The sequence below is a fragment of the Melitaea cinxia genome, chromosome 6 (assembly GCF_905220565.1).
Source record: "Melitaea cinxia chromosome 6, ilMelCinx1.1, whole genome shotgun sequence".
In the NCBI taxonomy this organism is placed as follows: Eukaryota; Metazoa; Arthropoda; class Insecta; order Lepidoptera; family Nymphalidae; genus Melitaea; species Melitaea cinxia.
This window is the reverse complement of record NC_059399.1, coordinates 4,432,498-4,457,656: the sequence shown is the minus strand read 5'-3', so window position 1 is coordinate 4,457,656 and position 25,159 is coordinate 4,432,498. Positions and strand designations below refer to the sequence as shown.

Genomic DNA, 25,159 nt, shown 5'->3' with positions numbered 1-25,159 from the left:
CACTAGGGAATTCTAAACAATTTTTAATATCATATCAAAAATCGACCGTTCCAGCGGGGATCGAACCTGCATCTCCGACTGACCTTTGTAATGTGAAACTTTGAATAGTTTAATAGAATTCCCTATATAAGGGTAACACAAAAAATAAATCGTACGAATTGAAAATAGCATGGTGTCGTCTCCTGTCAAAAGATTTTCATTGTAACATGAAACTTTGAATACGGCGCCGCGGTCGCTTAGAACCGAATATAAAATCATATGAAAAATTTCGATTTACCGGGTACATCGTTCCATAGCTTTATTGGCTAAAAGCACCGACACGGTCAGATCGGATTTTAGAGATTAGCCGTTACAAAAAGACAGACAGACAGACAAAAATTGTAAAAAATCATATTTTGGTATGTATACATCCATATGCATTTAGTGAAAAGAGGTTATTTTAATATTGCAAACAGACACTCCAATTTTATTTATTTGTATAGATTACCACCTTTTATGAAACAAAATTAACTCACTTAAATTTGAGTTTTAACTTTCAAAGTATATTTTGGTAACCATTTGACAGCGGTTAAATATATACGACTTAATAATATTCTATCCGTTAACCAAGTACTTACCATACATGGCAACTATTTGTATTTTTACATTTAATATGTTGTACTCATGTAAGTGAATCTGTCTTTTTGAGAATAAATTCTTCAACTAAACTAGGTAGTTTATAGAACAAGTATCAAATATCGTGTTGGATCTGTAATATCAATTAACTCTTAATTGTACAACACTGTTATAGTATCAATCAAAATCAAAAACAGCTTTATTCAAATAGGCCCCGAGAGCACTTTCGAATCGTCATTTATATTAATACTATATAATAATATATAATATATATATAATAATATATTAATACTTTAAAATTAAATTATTATTTTTTGAAAGTAAAGCTACCACCTAAATTTATATTAAAATATACATATACATAGTACACTGACTTTAAAGTGATCTCTTCCAGAAATCCATACGATAGAGAATTACATTAATTTCAGAATAACCTAAAAACGGAATCCTCATCATTGACGTATACATGCGTAGGTATGTTACGAGGTAATTGGTAAATCACGACGTATAATTGAACATTATCTCACGTGTGGTTTTGTCCGAATTATTTATAGATTCAGAGTTTAATAAAATTTAAATACTGTTTATATTGTTGTTTTATTTGTGCTTGTTTCAAAATAACAATAGCAGATGATATCTGAATTATCATATAAATGTGAAGGGTATGTATTCAGTAAGTGTAAAACATCTTTATTGTAAGAATTAATAAAAGTTTGAAATAAAATTATAATTAACGCTTATTCTATTTATATTTTTATGATTGTCATCTAATTAATTTATTTACGACTTAAGCAATATATACTTTACCTACTTGCTTTTATCAGCAACTCCGCGTGAAATTTGGTATTTATCTATAGCAAAGCCAACGGCAGTTGATGTTGAAAAATATTTTAGTACACAACGACTTCGATACAACTTGGCTACAAATATTTATAGAGTACGTGTAACGCTACTTCTAAACTGTGTTTCCTAATGAAATTTAGTCCAAATTTGAAGTAAGACTGCCAAAACCACAACTTTATAAATCACATCCAGTTTCGTGCAAGTACTTTTTGCTTGATGCAGAAAGAAATGTAGGTACAGAGAGCCAGAAGGAGGCAAACCCTGAAAATTATCTTCAATTCTATTGCTTGTACATACAGCCTTATAATTTGCTTTTCCTAAATAACCGTAAACTTTTTAAATATCTCTCATGACAGTAGACATAGATTAGTTTTATATGTATATCTTGTTGTCACGCACATGTTTTATCATTAAAAGAATTCGATCTTTGTCTATCAATCACGATTAAATAACAGATAACTAGTATTATGTTTAAATATAAGCAGCACACAATCGGTGGAAATAAAATTAGATCAAATATAAAAATCAATCTATTACACCATTAGAACGTTTGGCTTCTAGTTCAAAAAATGACACAGCATTTTTGGCAAAGATGGTCGAAAGAATTTTAACACATCTTACAATAAAAGACAAAGTAGCATTTAAAGGCAAAAACTCCGAAAATCGTTGATATATTTATAATGAAGGAGGAAGACATACTACCAACAAAATTGTTGATAGGAAAGATTGGAGACATACATAAAGGACACGACAACGAAGTGAGGATTCTCAAGGTTGTTCGTTTCTTTTGGAGAGGCTGTTATCAAAAGTGATACGATACTATTGGCGATAGATTAAAAAAAAATCAAACCAATTATAGGTACGAGCTAAGAACAGAGTCCTTGGTGGGCGGCATGTTAGTGAGGAAATGAAACCTTATTTCTGAAAGCGTTTTATTTTTCATAATATATTGTTTGACATGTCTGTGACATAGTTTTACACCGTTCTTTTTTGTTAGCATTTTTTACATAGTGCCCTGATTCATAAATCTACTACCATCTCATTTGTTAAATGTATCAAAAACAGTAATATTAAATAAGAACTTTAAAAGTTATATCTTTCGACAAAACTTTTTGAATTGAAAAAAATGAAAGAAAATACTATGTATAAAGTTGAACCTACTGAGAAAATCGTTATGAAATGTAAAGTGTAGCGTTGTACAAACCTTAGTGGTTTTCTTTTGCTACTTATAATTGCGAATTTGTACATATTGTTTCTTTATTTGATAATTAAATAAATAATTATTGTTATTGTAGCGAATATTTCTGTACAAAATATTGAAAAACAAATTTTGAGTGTGCATGCAATTATGCGTGTGAAGGCATGCACACTAAAAATTCACGTGTCTGAGTGTAATTGTCAATATATGCGAAAAACAAGTTAACCACGCTTTTCGATTAGAACTCTTATGTAGAGTTAGAGTGACTTATAATTCTAAATCGCCAGTCTCGTAATAATAAAAAAATACATTCATACAATATATTCAATTATTACACCATACACCACTAGTCGTTACAATAATCCTAGGTACAAAATTTTAAGCTCATTGCTTTTAGCTAATTAATTTAAACTACGTATGTGAACCAAATCAAGTTTTAAAATTGTATAAAAGAATCTTACTTTTAGGGCAACAAGATATTTAAAATTATGGCGTGATCATTGTAATCGTGATAAATTACATACATTCATTGTCAGTTTAGCAGCATTTGTTGATTTGGTCACCTGTGTTCAGTACTACTGTGTGTCATTCTATTACATAATTGTATATGTATGTGTGTATGTGTTCATGAATGTGTATTATCGTGTAGGTCGTATTTTATCTTTAATATGTCACATATAATAGATTATATTATAGTATTCTTTAGTGTATTTATATATTAATATAATTAATATTTGTTTAATCTCAATTCGCATTATTATTATTATTCTTTTTACTATTGCCGCCAAAATGAGAAAACTAATGGTGGTCCTGAAAACCAGTGTCAGGGCTTTTAGTCCTGAATATAGCTGAGGTCCCAACTTTTTGTAAAACACACTGTTGCCGCGCTACTATCTTCTTTTATTGTTTGTTTCTTTTTTCTCAAATATCATATTAGATTTAAAACTTTGAATGTAATGCCTGCCTCGGGTGTTATATGTATATGTATATATTGTGTGTTAGGATCAGTGTGTTTAACAAATAATGTTATTATTATTATTAAATTTGAATGTCACTATGAATGTATTCTTAGGTAAAAGATTTTGGATTTTGCCCGAACAAATCTTTTAATGAATTCGCGCGGACCGGCGTAATGGTCACAGCGCTGGATTTTTGTTGTTGAGCTGGTGGTTGCAGGTTCTATCCCCGCACATGACAAACGTTTGTATTGGCCATATACATGTTTGCCGCGGTCTGGATATTTGTGCAGTCCTTGTGGGCCACCCCACCGTGCCTCGGAGAGCACGTTAAGTCGTAGGCCCCGGTTGTCATCATGTACACCTGATAACGATCGTTACTCATATGGGGAAAGAGGTGTATGCCCAGTTGTGGGATATTACAGGCTGAAGCGAGAAGCGAGCGAGATAAAATCTTAACTATTGCACTCAAATTTGACTTAGGAGAAAACTACTAATAGATAGGTACTTATCAGCTATGTGGCATACTTCTAGTGGGTTTTTAAGCATTGAAGTGCTTCCACTTAGTAAAATATTGTTTTTAATGATAATTCTATAATAAATTCAGAATAATGCCACAACATCAACACACCTTATAATATTATTTTTAATATAGAAAGTTTGTTTGTTCTCAAGTAATTACAGTCAAGGATTTCTTTTTATATCTGACTTTAGTAATTTTCTATTTGTTCAGGAATCGTGGTGTCGACGATGGCGGCCAATGCGTCGTACGTTTTTCACAGGCGTATGTGCTCACGGATCCAAAACAGTACCTACAAAACTCGAACCCGAAATATCTGACGGTAAGGTATTAAATTAAATGAAATCACTGAAACTTTCAATATCATTTATTACACAAAATCTGAGAGACCATCACCAGGATTACAATTTTGTCCAATGTTAATTAATTTAACAGTTCGTGTTAAATATCTGATTAAACTAGTTAAGATAAATTATTTATTCTAAATACGTATGTATTTGACTAAATTTACAAGTAATAAATTAATAGCGTATACAAATATGCACAGATCAGAAGTTAATAAGCGAAAGGCTTTTAATTACATATACTTATTTTAAAGACTTAGTGCTATTTAAACTATCGTAACTCGTTTCTAAGACTTCGAATTCTTCGAATACCATTTCTCCAAACTTCTCAGTGGGAACTTTATTTTGTTCTTTATTTTCGTTAACATAGTAATACTTTTTTTCGAAGTTACTAGATTCGTTAGTTTGCTTATTATTTTTGTTAGAATCGCTATCGTCTTCTCTTATTTCCTGGATATTTTGCACTTTTTCTTCTTTTCGCACTTTATGATTTTCGATTTCGTGACTTTCTAATGTTTTATTTTTTTTCAAATGATTATTTTGTCCATTTTCAATAATGAAAGTTGGTTTAAGGTTCGCATCGTTTTTTTCTGGAAATGGAGTATTAACAATACCTTTATTGTAACTCTCTAAACGGCAAATTTTCTTTTTTACCGAGTTTTCATCATCATATACTATAGGAGGGTCTTCTTTTGAATTCTGTTTCCTAAATTTTATTCTTGGGTTTTTGGTTTCATCAGTACCCGTTAATTCTAAACGACTACTACAACTGTTTGATTTGACAAGTTTAAACTTAAATCCCGGAAAATTGTCGGAACGACAATTTTTTTCTTGACTTTGATTGTTTTCGAATTTTGTATAGATTTCATTGGTTTGTTTTTCTGAAATCATTTTTTGATGCTTGTCTGATACAAGGCATGAACATTTTTCACCTTTACATTTAGTTTGGCATGAATAGCAGTCTCTACTACAGTTTTTTTGTAAATTTTTAATCTCTTCCATTATAGCTTTGGTCATAGGACTAACTGTTGAGCTAGTTTTAGAGTTTAAAACCTTTCCACCATAATAGGTAACGGATGTTCCACATTCTCTTATTTTCTTAAGGATATCAGGACTGACATATTGACTTTCACAACAAAAATCTTGGCTAGCTGAGTCGCATAAGTATTCATCACTTGAACTATAAACATTGTCTTTAAGAGTTTTTTGTGAATATGGACTTAAACCGTCAGTTTCGTATTCATTATTAGAACTCAAATCACCGCTAGACACACCACTTGAAAGGCTAGCATTGTCCCATTTCTTAATACCAAAGTTTGTATCAATTGTTAGTTGCCGTGTAATTTTTTTCCTTCCTCCAACTTTGCAGCTTTTAGTTTCCTCACTTAAATTTCTATACGATGTTGAGCGTCGTGGAATACCGACATTTTCTTCAACTAGTGGAGGATCATGACCCATGGGGCTTTTCATTTTTAATGTATCTTCGAATAAATTTCGTACTTTTTTTACCGTATCCGGATTGGGGAGCTCTTCTTCTATAATCTCTTTATTTACTCTAATAGGATGATAAAAGAAGTGTCTTCGAATTGAATTTTTTGATTTATCGACGTGAGAAGTATATTCATGTTTTTTTAACAATGTTGGTGGAATTTTGCATGTTTCAGTAGTAGAGTTTTTTCTTGGAGTTGGTTCGACTTTCGTCCTTACAGGTTCAATAATTACTATGTTATTGTTAACTAGTAATTCTTGAAAACTATAATCTTGTAGATATTGTAAAAGACCATCAAATTGTGCTTCTTTTCTGTAATTAGCTATCATGCTGTTTTTAAACAATTCAGATTTCATGACTTTGTATCGAACATGGTCAAACTCATCGCATCCTTTTTCGTATCCTTTTGCTTTAATAAGTGTAGCTTGAGTTTTTTGGTTTTGATTATCATCACTGCTTAGTTCGACTATTTCTATTTCTGGTGTATCTCGACACATGTCTATTTCATGTTTTTTAATCAATTTTTCGGATTTTGGGCTATCATAAATAGTGACCGTATCTTCCTTGAAAATTTTTTCTACTGGAGGTTCATCTATTTCTGAATCACTTTTAACCTTTTCTGATTCATCTTTCCACAGTTGTAGTTTTGTTTGACCCAACTTTCTTATACTGTCTACTATTTTAACACTTTCTAACGATTTAATAATACTGCCTACTGATACTTCTGGAATAGTTTTGTCACTAGTGCCTTCATTAGCTGTATTATTAATTTTTTCTTCTTCAAAATTATTATTTTTATTCTCATCTGATGTATCTGTTTTGTCTAAAGAATCTTGTTTATTTGTTACTTCTGGAGATTTATCAATAAGTTTCGACCAGTAGGTTTTTACTGAATTAATTTTTTCTTGATATTCCATGTCTGTTTTTATTGCAATATTCAGTTTTTCTTTTACGTTGTTTTCAGTCTTAGTGTCTTTATTTTCGTCTTTTAGTTCGCCATTCTTGTCCATTCGTTGTCCGTTTATAGTAGCTTTGTTCTGTTGTGTTTTATTTTTCGAGTCAATAACTTGCAGTACTTGTGGCCGAGTCATGATTTTTTCGAACTTAGGTGTCAGTGAATTTGGAATAATATTTTTGTTGTCGTTTATAATAAGCCTAGACGGAGGTTTTAACAATTGTAGCTGGCTAAAAGAAAAGTTGTCACAAGTTGCACAATTTAATTTAGGAATTGTCTGTTTAACGACTTTTTTTAGTTTGATTGTTATAAAAGGATCTTTTGATAAGTTCGTAACTACTTCAGTATTATTATTATTATTTGTGTTTGTGTTTATATCTTGCGATTTTTTTTGCACGTCTGGAATAGATTTATGAATTTTTTGTTTAGAGTCTGGTAATATTTCTGTGTATTCTTTTGTACTAGGTATCTGTTGGGACAGAGGCGGATCAATGACAATTGTCTGATGACCACTTAGAGGTACAATTGCAATATTAGATTCGGCGGATGTTTTGAAAGATTGTACTCGTGATAATAGTGAGTGATTTCTTATTTCTTCACTAAATGACAATTTCTTAACAGAAGGGTGTGGTCGATTTACAGTGTTCTTTTCTACTGTATTTGGACTAGGTATACGAAAATTGTCATCATCTGTAGGATTACGTTGCCGAAGTGAATAGTGTTTTTTGATTCCAGTTTTTACTTTTCTGTCTTGTGTCGATTTATTTATATTATCGTTCGAAAAAGATTTTAAAATTTTCACTTCAGGTCTTTGTATAACATTAGAAGCAAGTCTTAAACTTTCAGATTTCGTAATTACTTTATTATTTCGTATGGTACCTTCTATTTCATTTATTTCTCTTTCGTTTTGATGATGATCTAATTGGTAATAATGTGTAGGATTTGGCTCATCTAGTGTAGAACTATCAATTGTTATTATAGATTTCAAATCGTCTTCAAGTTTAGAAAAATTTTGTATTAGTTGGGGTTCTGTTTTTTCCACATAATCTACAACAGAACTATCGTTTATATTATTATTGTCATAGGATATGTTTATTTTGTTTAGATGGCCGTAATTTTCGTTTTCTTTGTTTGTAAATATTTCTCTAAAATGGCTCTGTGCTACTTCATATGTATTTTCACAAGGGATATCTTCTGGATCTTCTTCTCTTAGTCGAGCATCAATCCTTTCTGATTTTCTTAAACACTTGCCTATGTTTATATCAGGTAAGGAGTAATATTGATTTTCTATAAGAGTTGTTACAAAAGGTTCAGTTGTTATATTCCTTGATGACGTACAATAAGTATCTTTGTCGTAATCGTTACATCCAATAAATGTATTGCTTACGTAAATTTCACTAGGGGATATTTTCGTTATGACGTCTTTGTTGGATTCGTTGTTTTTATTTAAAAGAGAGTCTCTCTTTATATCTGCAAATGTTGTCTTTTTCTGAACTGCCGAATAAACGGAGTCCGGTTCATTAATTTGGGTATTACAATTTCTACTTTTTGAATCACAAGCAGTATTTTCTTGGAAACGAGAATCACAATACTCATCAATTTTTTCAGCAAGAGAGTTTGCTAAGTATTCTAGTTTGTGGGACTTGTCAGATGAAGCAATTGAAATAGAAATATATGATGTGATACTGTCTGTTGGACTAGAAACAGTACCGTCGTTTTCTGATATAACAGATTGATTATCACAATCTTGAATTTGTTCTATATCTGTTTTACTTGCTTTAATTTGATTAACGTTTTCTTTAGCACTTTGGCTTTTTATCGATATTTCATCATATGCAGCTGATTCTTGTACATAATTGGATGGATTATCTTCAAAATATGTTTGTTCCCCGTTTCCAATAGAGTGACAACTATTATTTACAGATTTTGGCGTGTTAGGTCGATCTTCGTTTTCACTGTCGTGATCATCAGTAGTTATATATAATTCTTTGCAGTTATTTTGTGAGGTAACTGATCGTTCTGTTTCTGGAGAGCTGTTATTGTAATTTTTCAAGTGCGCTTCGAAATTGTAATGTTTTCTAACGTAGTTTGAATCTAGACTATCAATCTCGCTGGGATTGCGCGAATGTCCAATGCTATCTTCAGAAAGGTTTGTCTGCTTGGTGTCTTCGTTTAAATTTGTCCAACTTCCGCAAGCGGATCTTGACTGATGACTCTCGTTTCGTGATACGGCGTCGTCTTTTTCTGACCTGAATTCTTCGTTTTCTTTTTCATTTAAGGATTCCTCTTCTGGCTTTGTTCTATTTATGTCGGCAAAACAAGAGACTGTACTATCAATATAGATTCCTTCCAAAACTTCTTCTTTTGTTTGGTATTTCGTTCTACCGGTTAATCTGAAAGAATAAGGACAACAATTTATTTTAATCATTTAAATTATCATTATATCTTAATGACAAAAATTTTATATTGTTTTTATGTTGTTGTTGAATGAAAGTGCAAATTCAATAAAGTTATTAATTAAGCTTCATTTTTAATATTTACCTGTCTCGGAAACACGGCTTGTCAAATAATCGTGCGCGTGGTATTAGTTGAGATCTTTTGCTTTTGGGGTGATTTTGTAGCTGAAGATCTGTAAAAGTTTCTTCTCGTATTACTGCCAAACTTCTACTGCGGCGTAAATTAGATCCTTCTATTTCTTTGTGTTTACATAAGCGTCCGTAACTACCACTGAACTCGGTATCTGAATTTGAGAAACGTTTTTTTAAAAATTCTTCGGCAGCTTTCGACCGCGTTAAGTGTTGATAAAATTCGTCTTGAGGTAATTGTACGGGAATTTTATAATACTCAGCGAGCTTACTTTGGTATTTCTCTTGCTTCTTATTTTTGATTTCAGAATCTTTGCTCTTTACTAATTTCTTCTTCTTTGGACGCTCCTCCTCATTCTTTTTCAATTCTAGAAAAATACGTGGCTTGTCAAATTCAAGTGTCTCTGATGGATTTTCAAAGTATTGTATATCGGCGACGGTGTTTGCCGCGGACTTGTGCTCGTCCTGACCCGATTTTCTTTCGACAAGTTCTCGAAGGCGGCTTCTTGTGGAACTTGTATTGGACGTGACGCTTTCTGGTCGTTTAACAGGATATTCCAAATTCGAAGATGCACGTCTGAACAGGCTTGTCTTGATCGACCCGAAGTCGCCTTCGTCTTGACAAGAAGCCGCTGAGAAATTTTGTGTCCTTATACGGTCAACGTGATTCTGACTAGAATACGACGCGACCGAGTCCACCGAGTGTCTGGAACAATAAAAATTACAAATTTAGTTTACCTTATACACACCCATTAGCTATATAATATTGTACCGTAAGTACCTACAGTGGAAATTCTTAGGGCCGATTCCTCGAACACTGATGTGCTCAGATTGTTACATACTTAATATAAATTTATTACAGTCGCATGATATTTTTTATCTAAAAATGTATTTAAAAGTGCTAAACAAATCATGTACGATTTTTTAACACTGTTTACATTGTATTGTAATAAATTAATATAAAGTTTATTTATTACTAGCTGACTCGGCAAACATTGTCTTGCCGCTAAACGCTATTTAAAAATAGGGGTTGGTGGTAGAAGGGTGAAAATTTAGGGTTGTATGTAAATATTTTTAAACGCCAAGTCATAATAAAATAAAATGTATAATTTATCTAAAAATTAAAAAAATAGGGGTGGACTACCCTTAACATTTAGGGGGATGAAAAATAGATGTTGTTCGATTCTCAGACCTACCCAATATGCACACAAAATTTCATGAGAATCGATCAAGCCGTTTCGGAGGAGTTTAACTATAAACACCGCGACATGAGAATTATTATTATAAATTATTATATATTAGATTTTCCTTAATTATGTCGCGATGTTCGAAAATAGAGGCTGACAATAATAATTTAGTCGTACGTTATCCTGTTGATAGCTGTTATACTTACAGGTATTTCGTAGAGGGTTGCCTTATTTGCAACGATTGAAACAAATCTCTAACCAGTCATTACAAAAATTCATTCCCGTTTCTGATAGACACTTATTACATCTATAATAATTCTTAGTAATATTACACACTAATTTGTGATATTTCATATCATTACATCTATACTAATTGTAAAGAGGAACCATTTGATTTTGTTTGTTTGTGATGTAACTACAAGATATATTTTGAGAATTCTTTTACTAGGAAATTGCTGCATTATTACTAAGTGGCATAGGCTATATTTTAATGGAAAATAACTGAACAGCGAAAATCGTTAAATACACTCGGGCGATGTTACGAGTGGAAACTTAGTAAATTATAATGTTATTTGGTGCGATCATATATGCCTGATGATACTCTGTTTAAGTCCATAATATGTATTATTTCTGTTTTGGTGTACAATAAAGTGTATTGTTATGTTATATTATCCTTATATGCACTTAAGGTTTAAGTCATAGTTTTAAAAAAAATCATTGAATCTCTTCACTGAACTGTTTCGAATGTCGTATTTAACTATAACCATTTGTACTAAATCATCTCATCTGTAAAAACTATTGATGGGTTACTTACCTGATATAAAGAATTACAATAAGTAAAAAATAAATCTACTCGTAACTTTAGTTTATCTTTAACAGCGTGTCGATAAACGCGCCTACAAACGAATATGTGTACATGTGATTTATGAGTCAATGACTTACAAGTAATAACGAAATTGAGTTTTCTATTGGTTATTTAAGATTTGAAGATATCCACATTAAATTTTAATAATGTAATGAGAGTTCTTTGTAGTGAATAAGTCGTATAGGTTTTGGCCGTGGGCCAGTAGACAGTGGACAACAATAATGTTACACGGTTTTACTGTAGCTAAAACATTCTAAATATAAAATCATGACGTAAAAAAAAATGAGTAAATCCAGTTCGCGTGTACAGTCATATGGAAGTTTTATTTTTATGTTTTTTTATTATGTATTTATTTTATTCCCTTTATTAAAAGTTTACCAACTTAAGTACTGAATAAAATTGTAAATAACTAAGTAATGCTGGATAAAATAAATACTTTATGAACGTACATAAAATTTACTTGTTTTTTATTTTTTCACGTAGAAATGAATAGAAAATGTTAATGAGTTTTAAAACTTTGAACCACTGCCAATCTTTGCGTTAGGTCGTCCCTAATGATTGCATGTTTATTGATGGCGCTCAGACAAAGTATGTGCCACATGAATAATTATCATCGTTTTTAGTTATCGCATTTACACTCTAGTGCCGATGACATATTGTTAAAATTCATGGAAAAAGTGTAGAGCTATTAAATAATGATAATAATATATAATTATGCAGAATATATATAATTATGCAAAAGTGTAAACGTAGTACTCTCCTATATATACGTAGAAGTATTATTGTAAAAAAAAAACTTTTAAAGTATTGACAAATTACTTTTAAGTAGATGAGAATATTCCCAAAACTATGTAGATAATATATTAAGCTGCTGTTGGTAATATGATGTTGATGACAATATATTTTCTACAAACTTTAAATGATTATAATTATTTTAAAATAAGATAATAAATTTAATTGCAGTTTTTGTAAAATGCTTAAAGCTTTTAAACGTACACAGTTTTTAGAAAAAATTTCAGCGTCTAATATGGTGGGTGAAAATGCTTTCAAAGGAAAATTGCAGCGGCAGACGCTTATATTATTCAAGGGTTAAGAATGATGTAGGGTTCCAGCTACCGTAAGAATGCCTTACATAAATATTCACCACTTTGAGGACACCATACCCTTGAAGGTTTGTGGAAGGATATTTTGTAACTTTTTTTGTTCCAGATACTCTTGAGGTTAATTTGAGGTCATTTAACGTTTATTCGCATTAAAATAAGTTAAATATTTACAAAGACCTTTAAGAATTTTCCATCGTAAAGTTATTAAATATTTGTGATTAGAATTCTTCGAGTACCTACTCTCGCTTTATACTTTGTCATAAAATAATATCTAATTTCCGTTGTTTTACCTTTAATATTCTAAACAAATAGACCGTCGAGGGACACATGTATTAAATTTTAAAATTTTATTATCTTTATAGACATCTTGTAATAATTATTATATTTATTCTCAAACATGTAAGCTTCGTTGAACTTATGTTTACACATATATATATATATACATATATATATATATATATAAGATTCAAGAAGAAAAAAATGAAGCCAAATAGTAGTTCATTTTACGTATATATAGTTTTTTTTTTTTAATTTTACAAGTATGTTAAAGTTCGAATAGATGTAACAATAGTAAATGTATATTTACAGTAAAACAGTAATAAAGTGAGTGCTTATGTTTATTTTCTGAGCAATGATACCTGCAAAATAGTTGCACAATTTCTATCAAAGGCGCGATACAAGCGTACCTACTTTCATATCTTCTCTTTGATAGTTATTGAATAATTCATTGTGTGATGTTGTTAATTATCCAGACAAGTAACAAGATTAATCCATTTTTTTACTAACGATTATACTCGTGTTTGATAAGCGTCTGGTAACGCTAATCACACAAGAGTAGGTAGGTGTAAGAGCTTTAACTTTATGTGGACTTGTATGAAAGTAAATGTTTTATTGTTTAAGAAATCAAAAGTGTTTGATTATAGTAATATGAGATTATTGTTAATTTCTATTTTATTGTAGTAGAATGGATAGGTAATAAGTATTATTGTTTAAACAAGACGAACAGAGGTATGTTTCTGCTTTCAGTTTTGGGGTATCGCCTGTGGTCTTAACAGTAGTTAGTAGTTTAAGTATAATTATAAATAATTATAAAAATATATTTATAAATCTTCTTCTTCTTCTTCTGGTTGAAATGGCTTTCAATAGTGCAAAATGAGCACAGATGATTTCGCCAATGTCACGTAGAACATTATAAATCTTATATAAGAAATGTTTTGTTTACTTTTTTGTTTCGATTCCCGCTTGGGATGGACATTTGAATTTGTACAAATATTTCTTTCCTGTGGCCTTGGAGAGCACGTTAAGCTGTCGGTCCCTATTGCTATCATGAATACCTGATAGCGGTCGTTACTCATAGTAGAGAATATATCCGTCAACTCGCAGTTGTGTAGCGTGGTAGATTAAGCTCTGATTGAGCAACTAAGTTACATGTCATTATATATTTTTTAAAGGTTTTATACTAGTAAACTGTACTTGTGAAAAACATTTTAAAAGTCAAAAGAAGTGCGGAGACACAAATACCGTGGTATTACTTACAATTTTTTTATTTTTTGATTTCACTCGTGGGTACTTTCACACTTAAGATATTTTTATATAAAAGCTTAAAGGTCACTACTTTCTAGTCTTATTATTTATTGTTAAATATTTGAATGAACACAAAATAAATAGAAATGCAAGCCGGTTCAGTTTTAAGTGAAGTTTTTGTGCACTTCGAGATTAATACTGTGACCTGAATATTGTAATCGATTTATTATGAATTGTTGAATACTTGTCAGCAATATTTTAAGACAATTTTGATTTTTATGATGGGATTGTTTTACTGCAGACTGTGTCAACTCATTTGTGCTTAAGATTAGGAGTCAACTACTACACATAATTACTTGGAGATTATCTTTAATGTAATTTTGAAACAAATTGTTGTTGCCCACTTAGTGGCCACCAGTGAAACAGAGTAGCTAAACATATTTAAATTACTTTCCCTTATAAAGAAAATGTCTTTGCCTAGATGTGGGACCGTTAAAAGTTCATTCCAGTTCTCGTAGTTCTTAAAAATGAATTCTTTTAGTAATAATACAAATAATATACATAAATAGATGCATTTGCTATTGTATAGAGGATGATACTGAATTGAAACGAATACAGAGTGTATAAACAGTTTGTAATTCAAAACTGTAAGATTATTGACATACAAAATTATTCGTACACACACATTAAATAAAATCGGGTTTTGAAAAGGTTATGGTTGACTACCATATTCATTATATGATTTTAGGGTCTCTGTACATAAATATTTACAAAATTTAACCGTTTCAAAGAAACGATTACTTTCTCTGTATTATTTTTCTGAATGATCCTCGAGATTACTCCGTCGCTTGTATGTATTCATTAACTTTTTTACGTTGCGATGGTTTTGTTAACCTAAAACTTTCTTATGTACATTTATAAATAATTATTAAAATATCTTCACAAATCGCTTACGAAACTTACTTATCAGAGAACAAAAGATAATACTTAATTAGAAGAATTCAGAATAGCATCAAACATGTCCTCACTCATTAAAAACGTAATGAAGGTTGAGAAGTCTCTGTCAAGGTTACAAAAAAATAAAAGGTTCTATGAATTTATCCAATAAAAAATTCCATTACGGGCTTTTTTATAGTTAATGTTACTTGAGAAGAAACTGCAAAAACTGCAAATGGCGACAAGATTTTTCTTAAATAAAAATATCAAAGTATTCAGTTCAGCGGTTGCACGGTTATTAAACAATGTTGACAGTTACTCTAAACGTTCATGCATAATACATTAAATATTCCAATAATATTACTTAATACAACATTTTGACTACGTCTGCTTGCTCATCGTAAAATAATTAAACAAAAATCGTTAAAAGGGAGAAATCAGATAGTATAATATACTTTGTATTAATGATCAGGATGAGCATCACCAGGTGATCCTGTTTATTTATTAAAGCTAATACCTAGAATTTTTCATGTAAAAATAATGTTAATAATTTTAATAAAATTAAATATTATCTTATATCAAAAGCTAATAATCTAATTAAAACCCTAATTATTAAATGTTCCCTCGTAATTTTTATCTTAAATTTCAAAACTAAATGGAATTTGTTTCTAGTGAGAAAAGATATTTTGTCGAAATTATATTTCAAGGTGTCGTTTAAAGCTTTAAATAAAATTGTATTAGACTGTCTGCCATGATACGATCCTATATTCATGAAGTATAATAACTGTGGAATATATATATAGTATGTTTATTGGATGGTAAATAACAACACTTGAAAAGGCTTTAGTGTACTCCCAATCTACATTATAATTGAAACTTATATTCAATTATCGTATGATTTAATTACAAAGCCTATATTTACAGACGCTGAATTAATCGAGTACTATATATACTACGTAGCTACGTGTTTATTAATACGGGATCTCTAAACATCACATATTGATATTAATAATGAAATAAAATCGTACTTAATTAGTAATTTATAATTGACTTGGCTTTTTACTTACTGCATATTTATGTATTACTCCGTAGTACTCGGTACTTACAAAATGACAAAAAATTCACCATTTTTTGTCTGTATGTTAATTTCGCTTAAACTCCAAAATTAATTGACTCATTATGGCTTAGTTTTATTTATTTGTTTGCTTTAATGCGATATTTGACACCGCTAAATCCGGATCGATCCAAGATTTTATTGATTAGAAAACTTATTTTTTTACTAATCGAAAGGTACAAGTCTAAGACCTTACGACAATTAGGGATGCAACAGGTATAGATGACAACTTCAAATATTTAACTAATTCAAAGGTCGTTAGTATGTTCTTTTTTTAAAATTAAATGTAACAAAGCGACCTGTCATAAGTACATCAAGTAAGTTCCAAAGTCAATAACCCTCATAAGAGATTTCAATTGAGGAAAGGAAAATCAGGCCAAAACAAATATCTATATCAAAATCAAATATAAGCCTTAAATTGGATTCGGGTCCGCAACTTACTATTGCTTGAAACATACGTCCCATAGATTATAATTTTGTATTAATGTTTTAGTAGGGTTTATTGAGCTGTCTTTATCGTCCTACTTGTTTACTAAAAGCGTTTAACATTAATCTGAACCGACAGTTTTGACTGACACTTTCTGTCCTTTCTCAATTTTATTTATTCTGTGTTATTTTGCTTAAATCATGTTTTCATTATCTAGTTTAAAAAATGTGTACATGTGATTAAGTTCATTAAAGTTTGTTATTTTTTAGAATAGCCGATTGAAAACGGTCAGAATATAATAATAATAATAGCTTTTATATAACTGCATATGACAATTTACACAGTACCTACTGACTTACAATAAAAACAGTTTTTGTTAATTTAGCAATTACCTTATAATAAAACAATTTTTAACGTTATTTTTATTGAAAACTAATTGGTGTGTGTTCATATAAATTAAATAGAAATAAATAAAAGCCGTTAATTTTCAACTAAATCACTAGTGAACCTATTTAAACAATGAGTTTTATTAAGTTTTATTAAATTCCACGGAGACGAAGTTGGTAGCATGTAGCTTACAATTAAGCGAAACTGTGATACATATATTTACGACATTGTTATAATATTATGTAAATCATATATGAATTTATTCTAAGAGTATCGCGTTAAAACGCGATGTACGTACGTTATGTATATTTTAAATAATGTATGTTTTAGGAAATATTTCGTAACAGGAAAATATACTTTTCATATGAGTTCTAAAACCACAATGAATGTTATATTTAGAATAATTCTAATATCATACAATTGTTATAACAATAACTTTACTGTGATGAGATTATTCATCTCGTTGTTCAAAGCCCTCACACGTAGGTCACAAGAAAATGTATTTCAGCTGTACGTTGTCACAGTGTTATATTTAGAGACATTGAAGATAGTTTCGTGTGTATTGCGGCTTATTTCTGGTGCGGACGAATCAAAGTCGTGATAAACTGATTATGTTTATTGTATAAAATCTGTTAAATTATATATTCGTTTTACGTGAAGCTACGCGGATATTTCTGGAAGTCATAAAAAATAATCTATAAAATACTTTTTTTTTGGCTTTTATACTTATTTGTTTTTCGTCTTTATTCAAGATAATAAATTTTTTATTTTGGCGTTTAACGTCCGTACAGTAAAAGTTTACTTAATTTATATAGTTACACAGTAAACGTTAAAAACGATATAATTTAATCTAAGTTAAGTTTACTGACCGGCATTTGCGTCAACGTTGCATCCGAGAACATAAATAAAACACTAAGAATGCGAGTAAAGCCATTTATTAAACATCACATTTTTTTCTAAATAATAGAGAATAAGAGAATATATATATATATACATATATGGGTAATTATGAAATAATAAGACCGATTATATGAATTATCACTTTTTTTCCAGCATCCGAGTGACCGCATTTTTCCGGCCGTGACACTCTAGTTACTATCAATGTTCACGCTGCATTACAGTCGTGATTCCGTCTTACGGTTAACATAATAGTTTATAGATATATTGGAATGGACCACTTTAACCATTCATCTAAACAAGTTTTATTTTTCTTATCAATTTCACTTACTTTTGTGCCTTGGACTTATTTTTCTACAGGCTACATTTTGTTATTAATTTATGTCTTATGTACCAGCGGCAGCGTAGCTATCAGAATATTTTAACGACACAAATCGGCGACATCTTAGAGAAATTTAAATTTTCAGAAACGAAGATTCGAACATTTACTCTCTTTTTAGTTAAATCCCTTAGGAATAAAGGATCTCCTTTCGTTCTACGGCCATCTTTAGAATGAGTAAAATTAAAAATGCTTTTTGTGTTCTGTCGTTAAAGTGTATGCTATAAATAATCCTTTTTAACAGATATATAAATTTAAAGTAGACGTTAAAATGAAATGGTTATTATTTGAAAACATCACGTAGGCTTCCATACGAGTTAAAATAATGGAAATTGACAATTTACGAATACATTATGGGTTGCAATATATTGAATATGTATATGCTCGGTACCAAGTAAATATAATAGAACGAGAATTTTCCGTTAACATTTACATAATGTCTTTTTATCGGTATATTCCTCTTTTATTTGTTTACATTTATTTTTGTACAAAACTAAAATAAACTTATAAAAAATCGTTAATGATTACTTTAAATAATTTTAATTATTTATGGCAGGGATAGCGATTTATAGTATTCATATATACTATTAGTTTAAATAAATTCCAGAAAGTACAAATTTAAATTGCGATATTTTCGGATAGCTTGTATAAAAAGTAATTACTAAAATTACTTTTTGTAATATCAGGTTTCACACCATTTTTTATGTTTAATATTATAATAGTAAGGCCCCATAGGGCCTTTATTTACCTAATAGTTTTGTCAGTGGCAACTGTTGTTTGCAAATGTCAAACAAGTTACCGCCGCACTAACTGTCGAGGGAGTTGTAATAGTTCCTGTATCAGGCTGTACTGATTTAACTTGTCGATTAGTTTCCAAGTTAAATTAATGTGAAGATCAGATAGTCACATAGTATCTAAATTTGAAAGACTAAACTTTAAACAATTTCTTACTTCTGAAACGATCCTGTAATAACAAACTAGGAGATGGTATGTATTTAACAAATTTAAGAAAATTGGTGCTTTTATATTTATAAAAAAGTAACTAACTACTAAGTCCTTGAGACTGTTGGTCTGAATTGAAAATAACGGAAATTATTTCATACCGAATGGGTATTAAAATGCATGCATTCAGCCTGTAACATCCCACAGTTGGGTATAGGCCTCGTACTCAATGTGGGAGAAGAATTGGAGCATAGTCCACCACACTGCTTTACTGCAGCTTGGCGGATATGTTCCCTACTATTAGTAACGATCGCTATCAGGTATTTATAATAACAACCGGGACCAACGGCTTAACGTGCTCTTCGAGGCACGGTGGAGAGACCCACAAGGACAGACATCAAAGCCGGAAAAAACTATTTGTATAAATACAAATATTCATCCCGAGCTGGAATCGAACCCGCAAACCGTCGATGTGACACCAGGGTGTATTAAAATATATATTGTCAATTCAACGTTGTCCTCTTTAATTCTACACCGATATATCTAAATCGGGTTGCACAAAATTAGTTGTAGTATCGATCGATCTTGCCAGGCGATATTACTATTGAACTACTTTATCTAGATAAATGAAATATTGAATTAAGTTCTGTTATACTCTTCAGTGTTACGAGCTTTACGTCTACATTGTTATTTTATTAGAATTGTTATTTTACATTGTTATTTTACAAGAAAATGATGACTTATATAGAAAGTAAGAAACTTCGTCTTGAAAGCACCTTTCGAAAACTAATTTGTGACTTTCGGTAGATTCTTGTGAATTTATCGGGAGATTTTACCTTTAAATTTTACTTCATACCGCTTAAGTATATTTTTTATTATAAATGTTTTTCTGCTGCATCAAAATTTTATAGTTTTTTATTCGATTTGTAGAAACGTTAATTTAAAATTAAAACTAATGTTTTGCGAAAAAGGTTACTGTGTAAATATCACCAATACTAAAAACTTACTTCCAAGTTTAGGGGTCATTACATTATTTTATGTGCGGAGGTGAAAGACGGATGGAAAACATCGCGAACATCAGAAGAGGCGGCAGGAACGTTTATGGCTAATTTATAGCTGTTTGCATTATAAACTGTTTTATTATAGAAAACCTGTAAAAAAGTAGGCAATTATCTAGATACCGATGTTAACTTTATTAATTTTGTATTTGTTGTTGTACTACTTGTTGGTGTTGACTTATGAATAAATGAATAAATGAATAAATGAAAAACAATTACACTTTAAACTAGTGGAAGAATTTGGAAAGGATTTAATACATAATTATTATGATTAATATTTTGTATTAACCAGTATTTTAAATTTAATAAATATCAGCATACTTTGGTATTTTTATTTTGTAAATTGATTGATTGTTTCCGCATTATTAATTACAATAATTATACATTCAACAAATTTTCTTTATTAAACAGTTCATTATTATTTACAAAATAGTATATTAGCATTAATAACCTGACTTGTTAATAATAGGATAAGAAAAAAAATGTTTTATAATAAAAACAGGTACTTTCCCAAGCAATAATCATGAAATTAACAATAAAAGCAAGTGTCGAAGTGTAGTAATTATCGTCTTTACAGCAATCGATACTGCGAAATGATACTATTACGCGTTTTACGACATCGAAGTTCACGTTATAGAATATCATTTATATGTTGAAATAAATGTAAAAGACGTGTTTGAAACACGTTCACTGTATTTCGATAAAGGTTGTCAACAATTCGCTTTATCATCCAGATGACTGCTCAAATCAAAGTATGGTGTACCTAATAAAGATTTTTACGGCGACTTAAGTAGTACCTGGGTGAACGAGCTTAGCTCGGTATTTTTTAGTAAATCGTGTTTTTTGAAAATCATATTTAAATACGAATTACATAATTATTGATACAATATGAATAATATAAAAATCGACAATAATAAAAAATAATAAAAATAATAATAAAATATGAATAATATTTTTCGATTTACCTTCGTATTCTAGCGATATTGTAGCCATTTTTTCATTGTCTAAAAACTGGGATAAAACGACATTTTCTAAAAATGAATTCTAGCTAGATTTGTTAATCTCCCCCGAAATTCCCCGCATACTAAATTTCATGAAAATCGTTGGAGCCGTTTCCGAGATTCAGATTTTATATATATATATTGTATATACACAAACAAGAATTGCTCGTTTTATAGTATAAGATAATATTGTAAATATGAAAGTATATTTATTACGATTTCAATATTCAGTCACACTTTCCTATAATATGTTGTTAAAAGAACGTTATGATGGACTTTTCTGCGAAAGTAGATCTCGTCTCTATTAAATACTTAAAGTATATTGGTTTCTCATATTGTGAAGAGTTATCGAGCGACATAATTTCTTATATAAATAATAATGTATCGTCGAAATGTTTGGACGCGTATAACTTACGAAGGACTGCACAAAAATTGGACAGTTATTTTTTTATTGTATCTGTTATTGTCAATATAAGGTTTGTATAAAAGAAAATTTTTAAAAAATATGTCAGCGCAAAATTCGTCATGTCAGTTAGTTTCTTATATAATCCAATGTGACTTACATATGTGATCGAAGTTATTATTTATTACATTACTTGTAAAGCCACCTTCACCTCCTTTTGATATACCTATTGAGAACGGCTTATTGCTTATTATTAATAACACGTTTGAGGTCTTAACGAGAACATTTTTACAGGGACTAAACTGAATCGGTGTCGCACTAACATTTGCTCGGCTATTAACTGTTCTAATTGGACTTCAATCAATTCTGACCTCGATCTGGTTCAGGTGGAACTCTCCTTGAGAGAGTCAAATCGATCATGTTTAAAGTATTTTTAAACGCTAAACTTATGGTATAATTTTTTTATTCGTTTAAATAGTTTTCTCAATTTTATAATACTTTTGTATGTTTATTATTGTAAATCAAATTTATTTTAATTAAAAATTTGTACAATATTAAGAGGTCAATGGATTTTATTTTATACTCATCAATTCTTACTATATACACCTGTTGTATAATTCTTATTTTAAAACTATAATATTAAGAATTGTAAAAGCAGGAAATGTAAAAAATAGCGTCATAGGAATACGGCTGCTTAGTATTTTGTAGATAAAAACATCACAACTTTAAAAGTCGGTTAAAATCTCTACCACAAAAAACATGAAAGCATTTAATTACAATCTCTATGTGAGTGAAATGAGTAATCGAGAACTGTCGTGAGGTTCGTATCGAACATCTTTTCATAATCCAAATACGAATTTCGTCTTTAACATTTTTTTTGGCACAATAAGTTTGAGGTGAGAGTTTCAATAACTTTTATTTATCCTTTTTTAATGATTAAACAACAATCATTTTCAATTTCGAGCTTTCGTCACGCTTCCGATTCTGACTAAGACTGTCATGATTATGAGTTTTCGATTCGTAATTAAAATGATAATGATTTAAAAATACTATTGTATCATCCGCGATACATGCAATTAAATATATTAAAGAAACCTTATTTTGCTTAACATAAAAATTACCCTACTTGACATTTTAAATGGGAAAGTTTGCAAGTATGAATAAATGTATTATATGTTTACTACTGACCTGATTACAATAAAACTCAGTACGTAGGAATTTATAGCTTCAAAATGATATAAAAGCTACTTTTTATCCTAAAACTCCTATGGGGTCGGGAAGTACGCGGGTGAAATCGCGAGCCACAGCTCATTATTTCATAAACACAAACTATATAATTATGTTAAAACACAAAACTATATATTATTATCTAAGTTAGCAAATAGACATACGCAGATGTCGTATAAAAATATCACTTTCGAACCCGCATGTAGCGATATCTTTAAAGAACCTTATAGCCTTAATCAAAAGGACGCGTGGGACGAAGACGGAAAATCAAAATCAATCACCCGCATCAGCGATTATTTATTGAATTGTAATCGCACAAATTCACAACGGTGTTAAGGTCAAAGAGTACTCGCTCCGTAAGCAATTTACGACGCTTGTATTCGGTGGAAATTTGTACTTGTCTGTGATGTAACTTTTGTCGTTACTTTATTTTTATTAAAGGAATAAAATACATTGATCTCGGAAATCTATTCACAATAATAAAATGTTTTGTTGTGCATTCAACGCAGTCAGTCTGTTATATACTGTTTGTGAGTGATAAAATGGCATGAAATTGTATTTTTTTTATTATAATGGCGAATAAATCATGCAAAAGTAAAATTAAAGTTACCAGGTTGACTTAGACAGCGACCTATCTAAAATTGTATAATGCAGTTGTAAAATTTGTTTAAAATTTTCTAATGCCTATACATATGAGTCTATTTGTCATAGGAAACATACTTAAAAAACTGCATATGACAGTAGAACTATAATAAGTAATATAGAGGAATAACCTACTGTTAACACTGTGACAACCTCATAAACAACACAAATCATCACTCCAAATGGTTAGCAATTAAGACTGCTTTGTTATGAAGTTTTATTAAATTATTGATTAATTCAAATATACGGCAATTGTAGGCTATTAATTTATTTTAGGTACCAGTTAAAGGTAGCATAAAAATAGATTTACATTTTTTTAGAGATACGAACTCTGAAAATCAAGCAATAAATAAGAAATAACAAGGACACATAAAATTTTCCGTAACAAGGACTAGGGTAAAAAAAAATAAGAAAATATTATAAAATAATAACCTTTTTTATCATAAATTTTCCACTACGATTTAATAGGATCACTTCAAAGTTTATTCAGGCGTGAATAAGCAATTTGCTGAAAGTTTTATAATATTTTGTTAACGTTTAGCATAAACGTGATTTGCGCAAGGTTCTTTTACATAAGAGTCAATAAAATCAATGCTATTTACGTCATGTATGTCCACAGCTTATAGTAGAACAAAGCATAGTATATAAAAAAAGGTATGTCATATAAACGCTTATGAAATAAACTAGCAGTAATTATAAATTAATAATTTCTAGTTACTATACTAATATATTTATTTTTAAAAATGTCTGTTTTATATAAATATAATGGTTATAAAAAAACATTGTGCTATTAGAAATATGAAGAAAGAAAAAAAAAAAACAATTTGTAGTTTAGTATGCCTGCAGGAAATGTATATTTTACGGTAATGTGATCCTCAAGTTATCGAAACGACATAGTGTATCCGTTTTTCATTAGGCATAATAAAGTATACAATTGATCCGTTTTTTTTGTATATATTTATTTACGACTACAAAAATATTTAGATCAAGTTTTTTATTTTAGTTCGCGCCAAAAATGGAGTGAACTCATGTGTTTTGCCCATAGTCACATTTTTGGCGCGAACTTCTAGAGGCATATCTCCAGCAGTGGACTGTATTAGGCTGAAGTGATGATTGATGATGATGATTTATTTTAGACTAGCTAACCCTACAGAAGTTGTCCAGCCTTACGAAATTGTCCTATTTTCTACACAATTTACATAATTTTTTATTCTATAAAAAGCTACTACAAAGTGTTAGTATAGTAAACCTTTTTGAAAAAAAATTGGCGCATAGGTCCAGACGCTCTCGAGTTTTTATTTTATTTATATGAGTAGCTGCATCACGATTTTTGGGAATTTGAGGCTTATAGTTAACGTCGCACATTTTACTTCAGCTACTCACATATTAAGTTTCTTCCATATCTATTGAGTCGTTTTATCGTGATTAAATAAGAAAAATCCAGTAAAAAATTCGCATACCTATGTATTATTATATATTTTATAGTAAGATAATTGTCATCCTAAACCTAAATATAAGCTAATATAGCGATGTTGCAACCGCCTGTTGCAACTGATGCAAAT

General features: G+C 30.1%; 1 protein-coding gene across 2 annotated transcripts in view; it reads right to left on the bottom strand.

The window, feature by feature from the left end:
- Nucleotides 1-4,484: 4,484 nt before the first annotated feature.
- LOC123654212 (protein javelin) overlaps nucleotides 4,485-25,159 on the bottom strand; it is a 122,306-nt gene continuing 101,631 nt past the window's right edge. The window contains exons 2-3 of one of the 2 annotated variants that reach the window (XM_045590129.1): nucleotides 9,462-10,211; nucleotides 4,485-9,313 (exon numbers count right to left, since the gene is read on the bottom strand). In XM_045590129.1, coding sequence (XP_045446085.1) covers nucleotides 4,720-9,313; nucleotides 9,462-10,211 — 5,344 coding nt within the window. In that variant the 3' untranslated portion in view covers nucleotides 4,485-4,719. Of the gene's footprint in view, nucleotides 9,314-9,461; nucleotides 10,212-25,159 lie in introns of those variants that run through there. The other variant, XR_006743210.1, reaches the window with a different exon arrangement.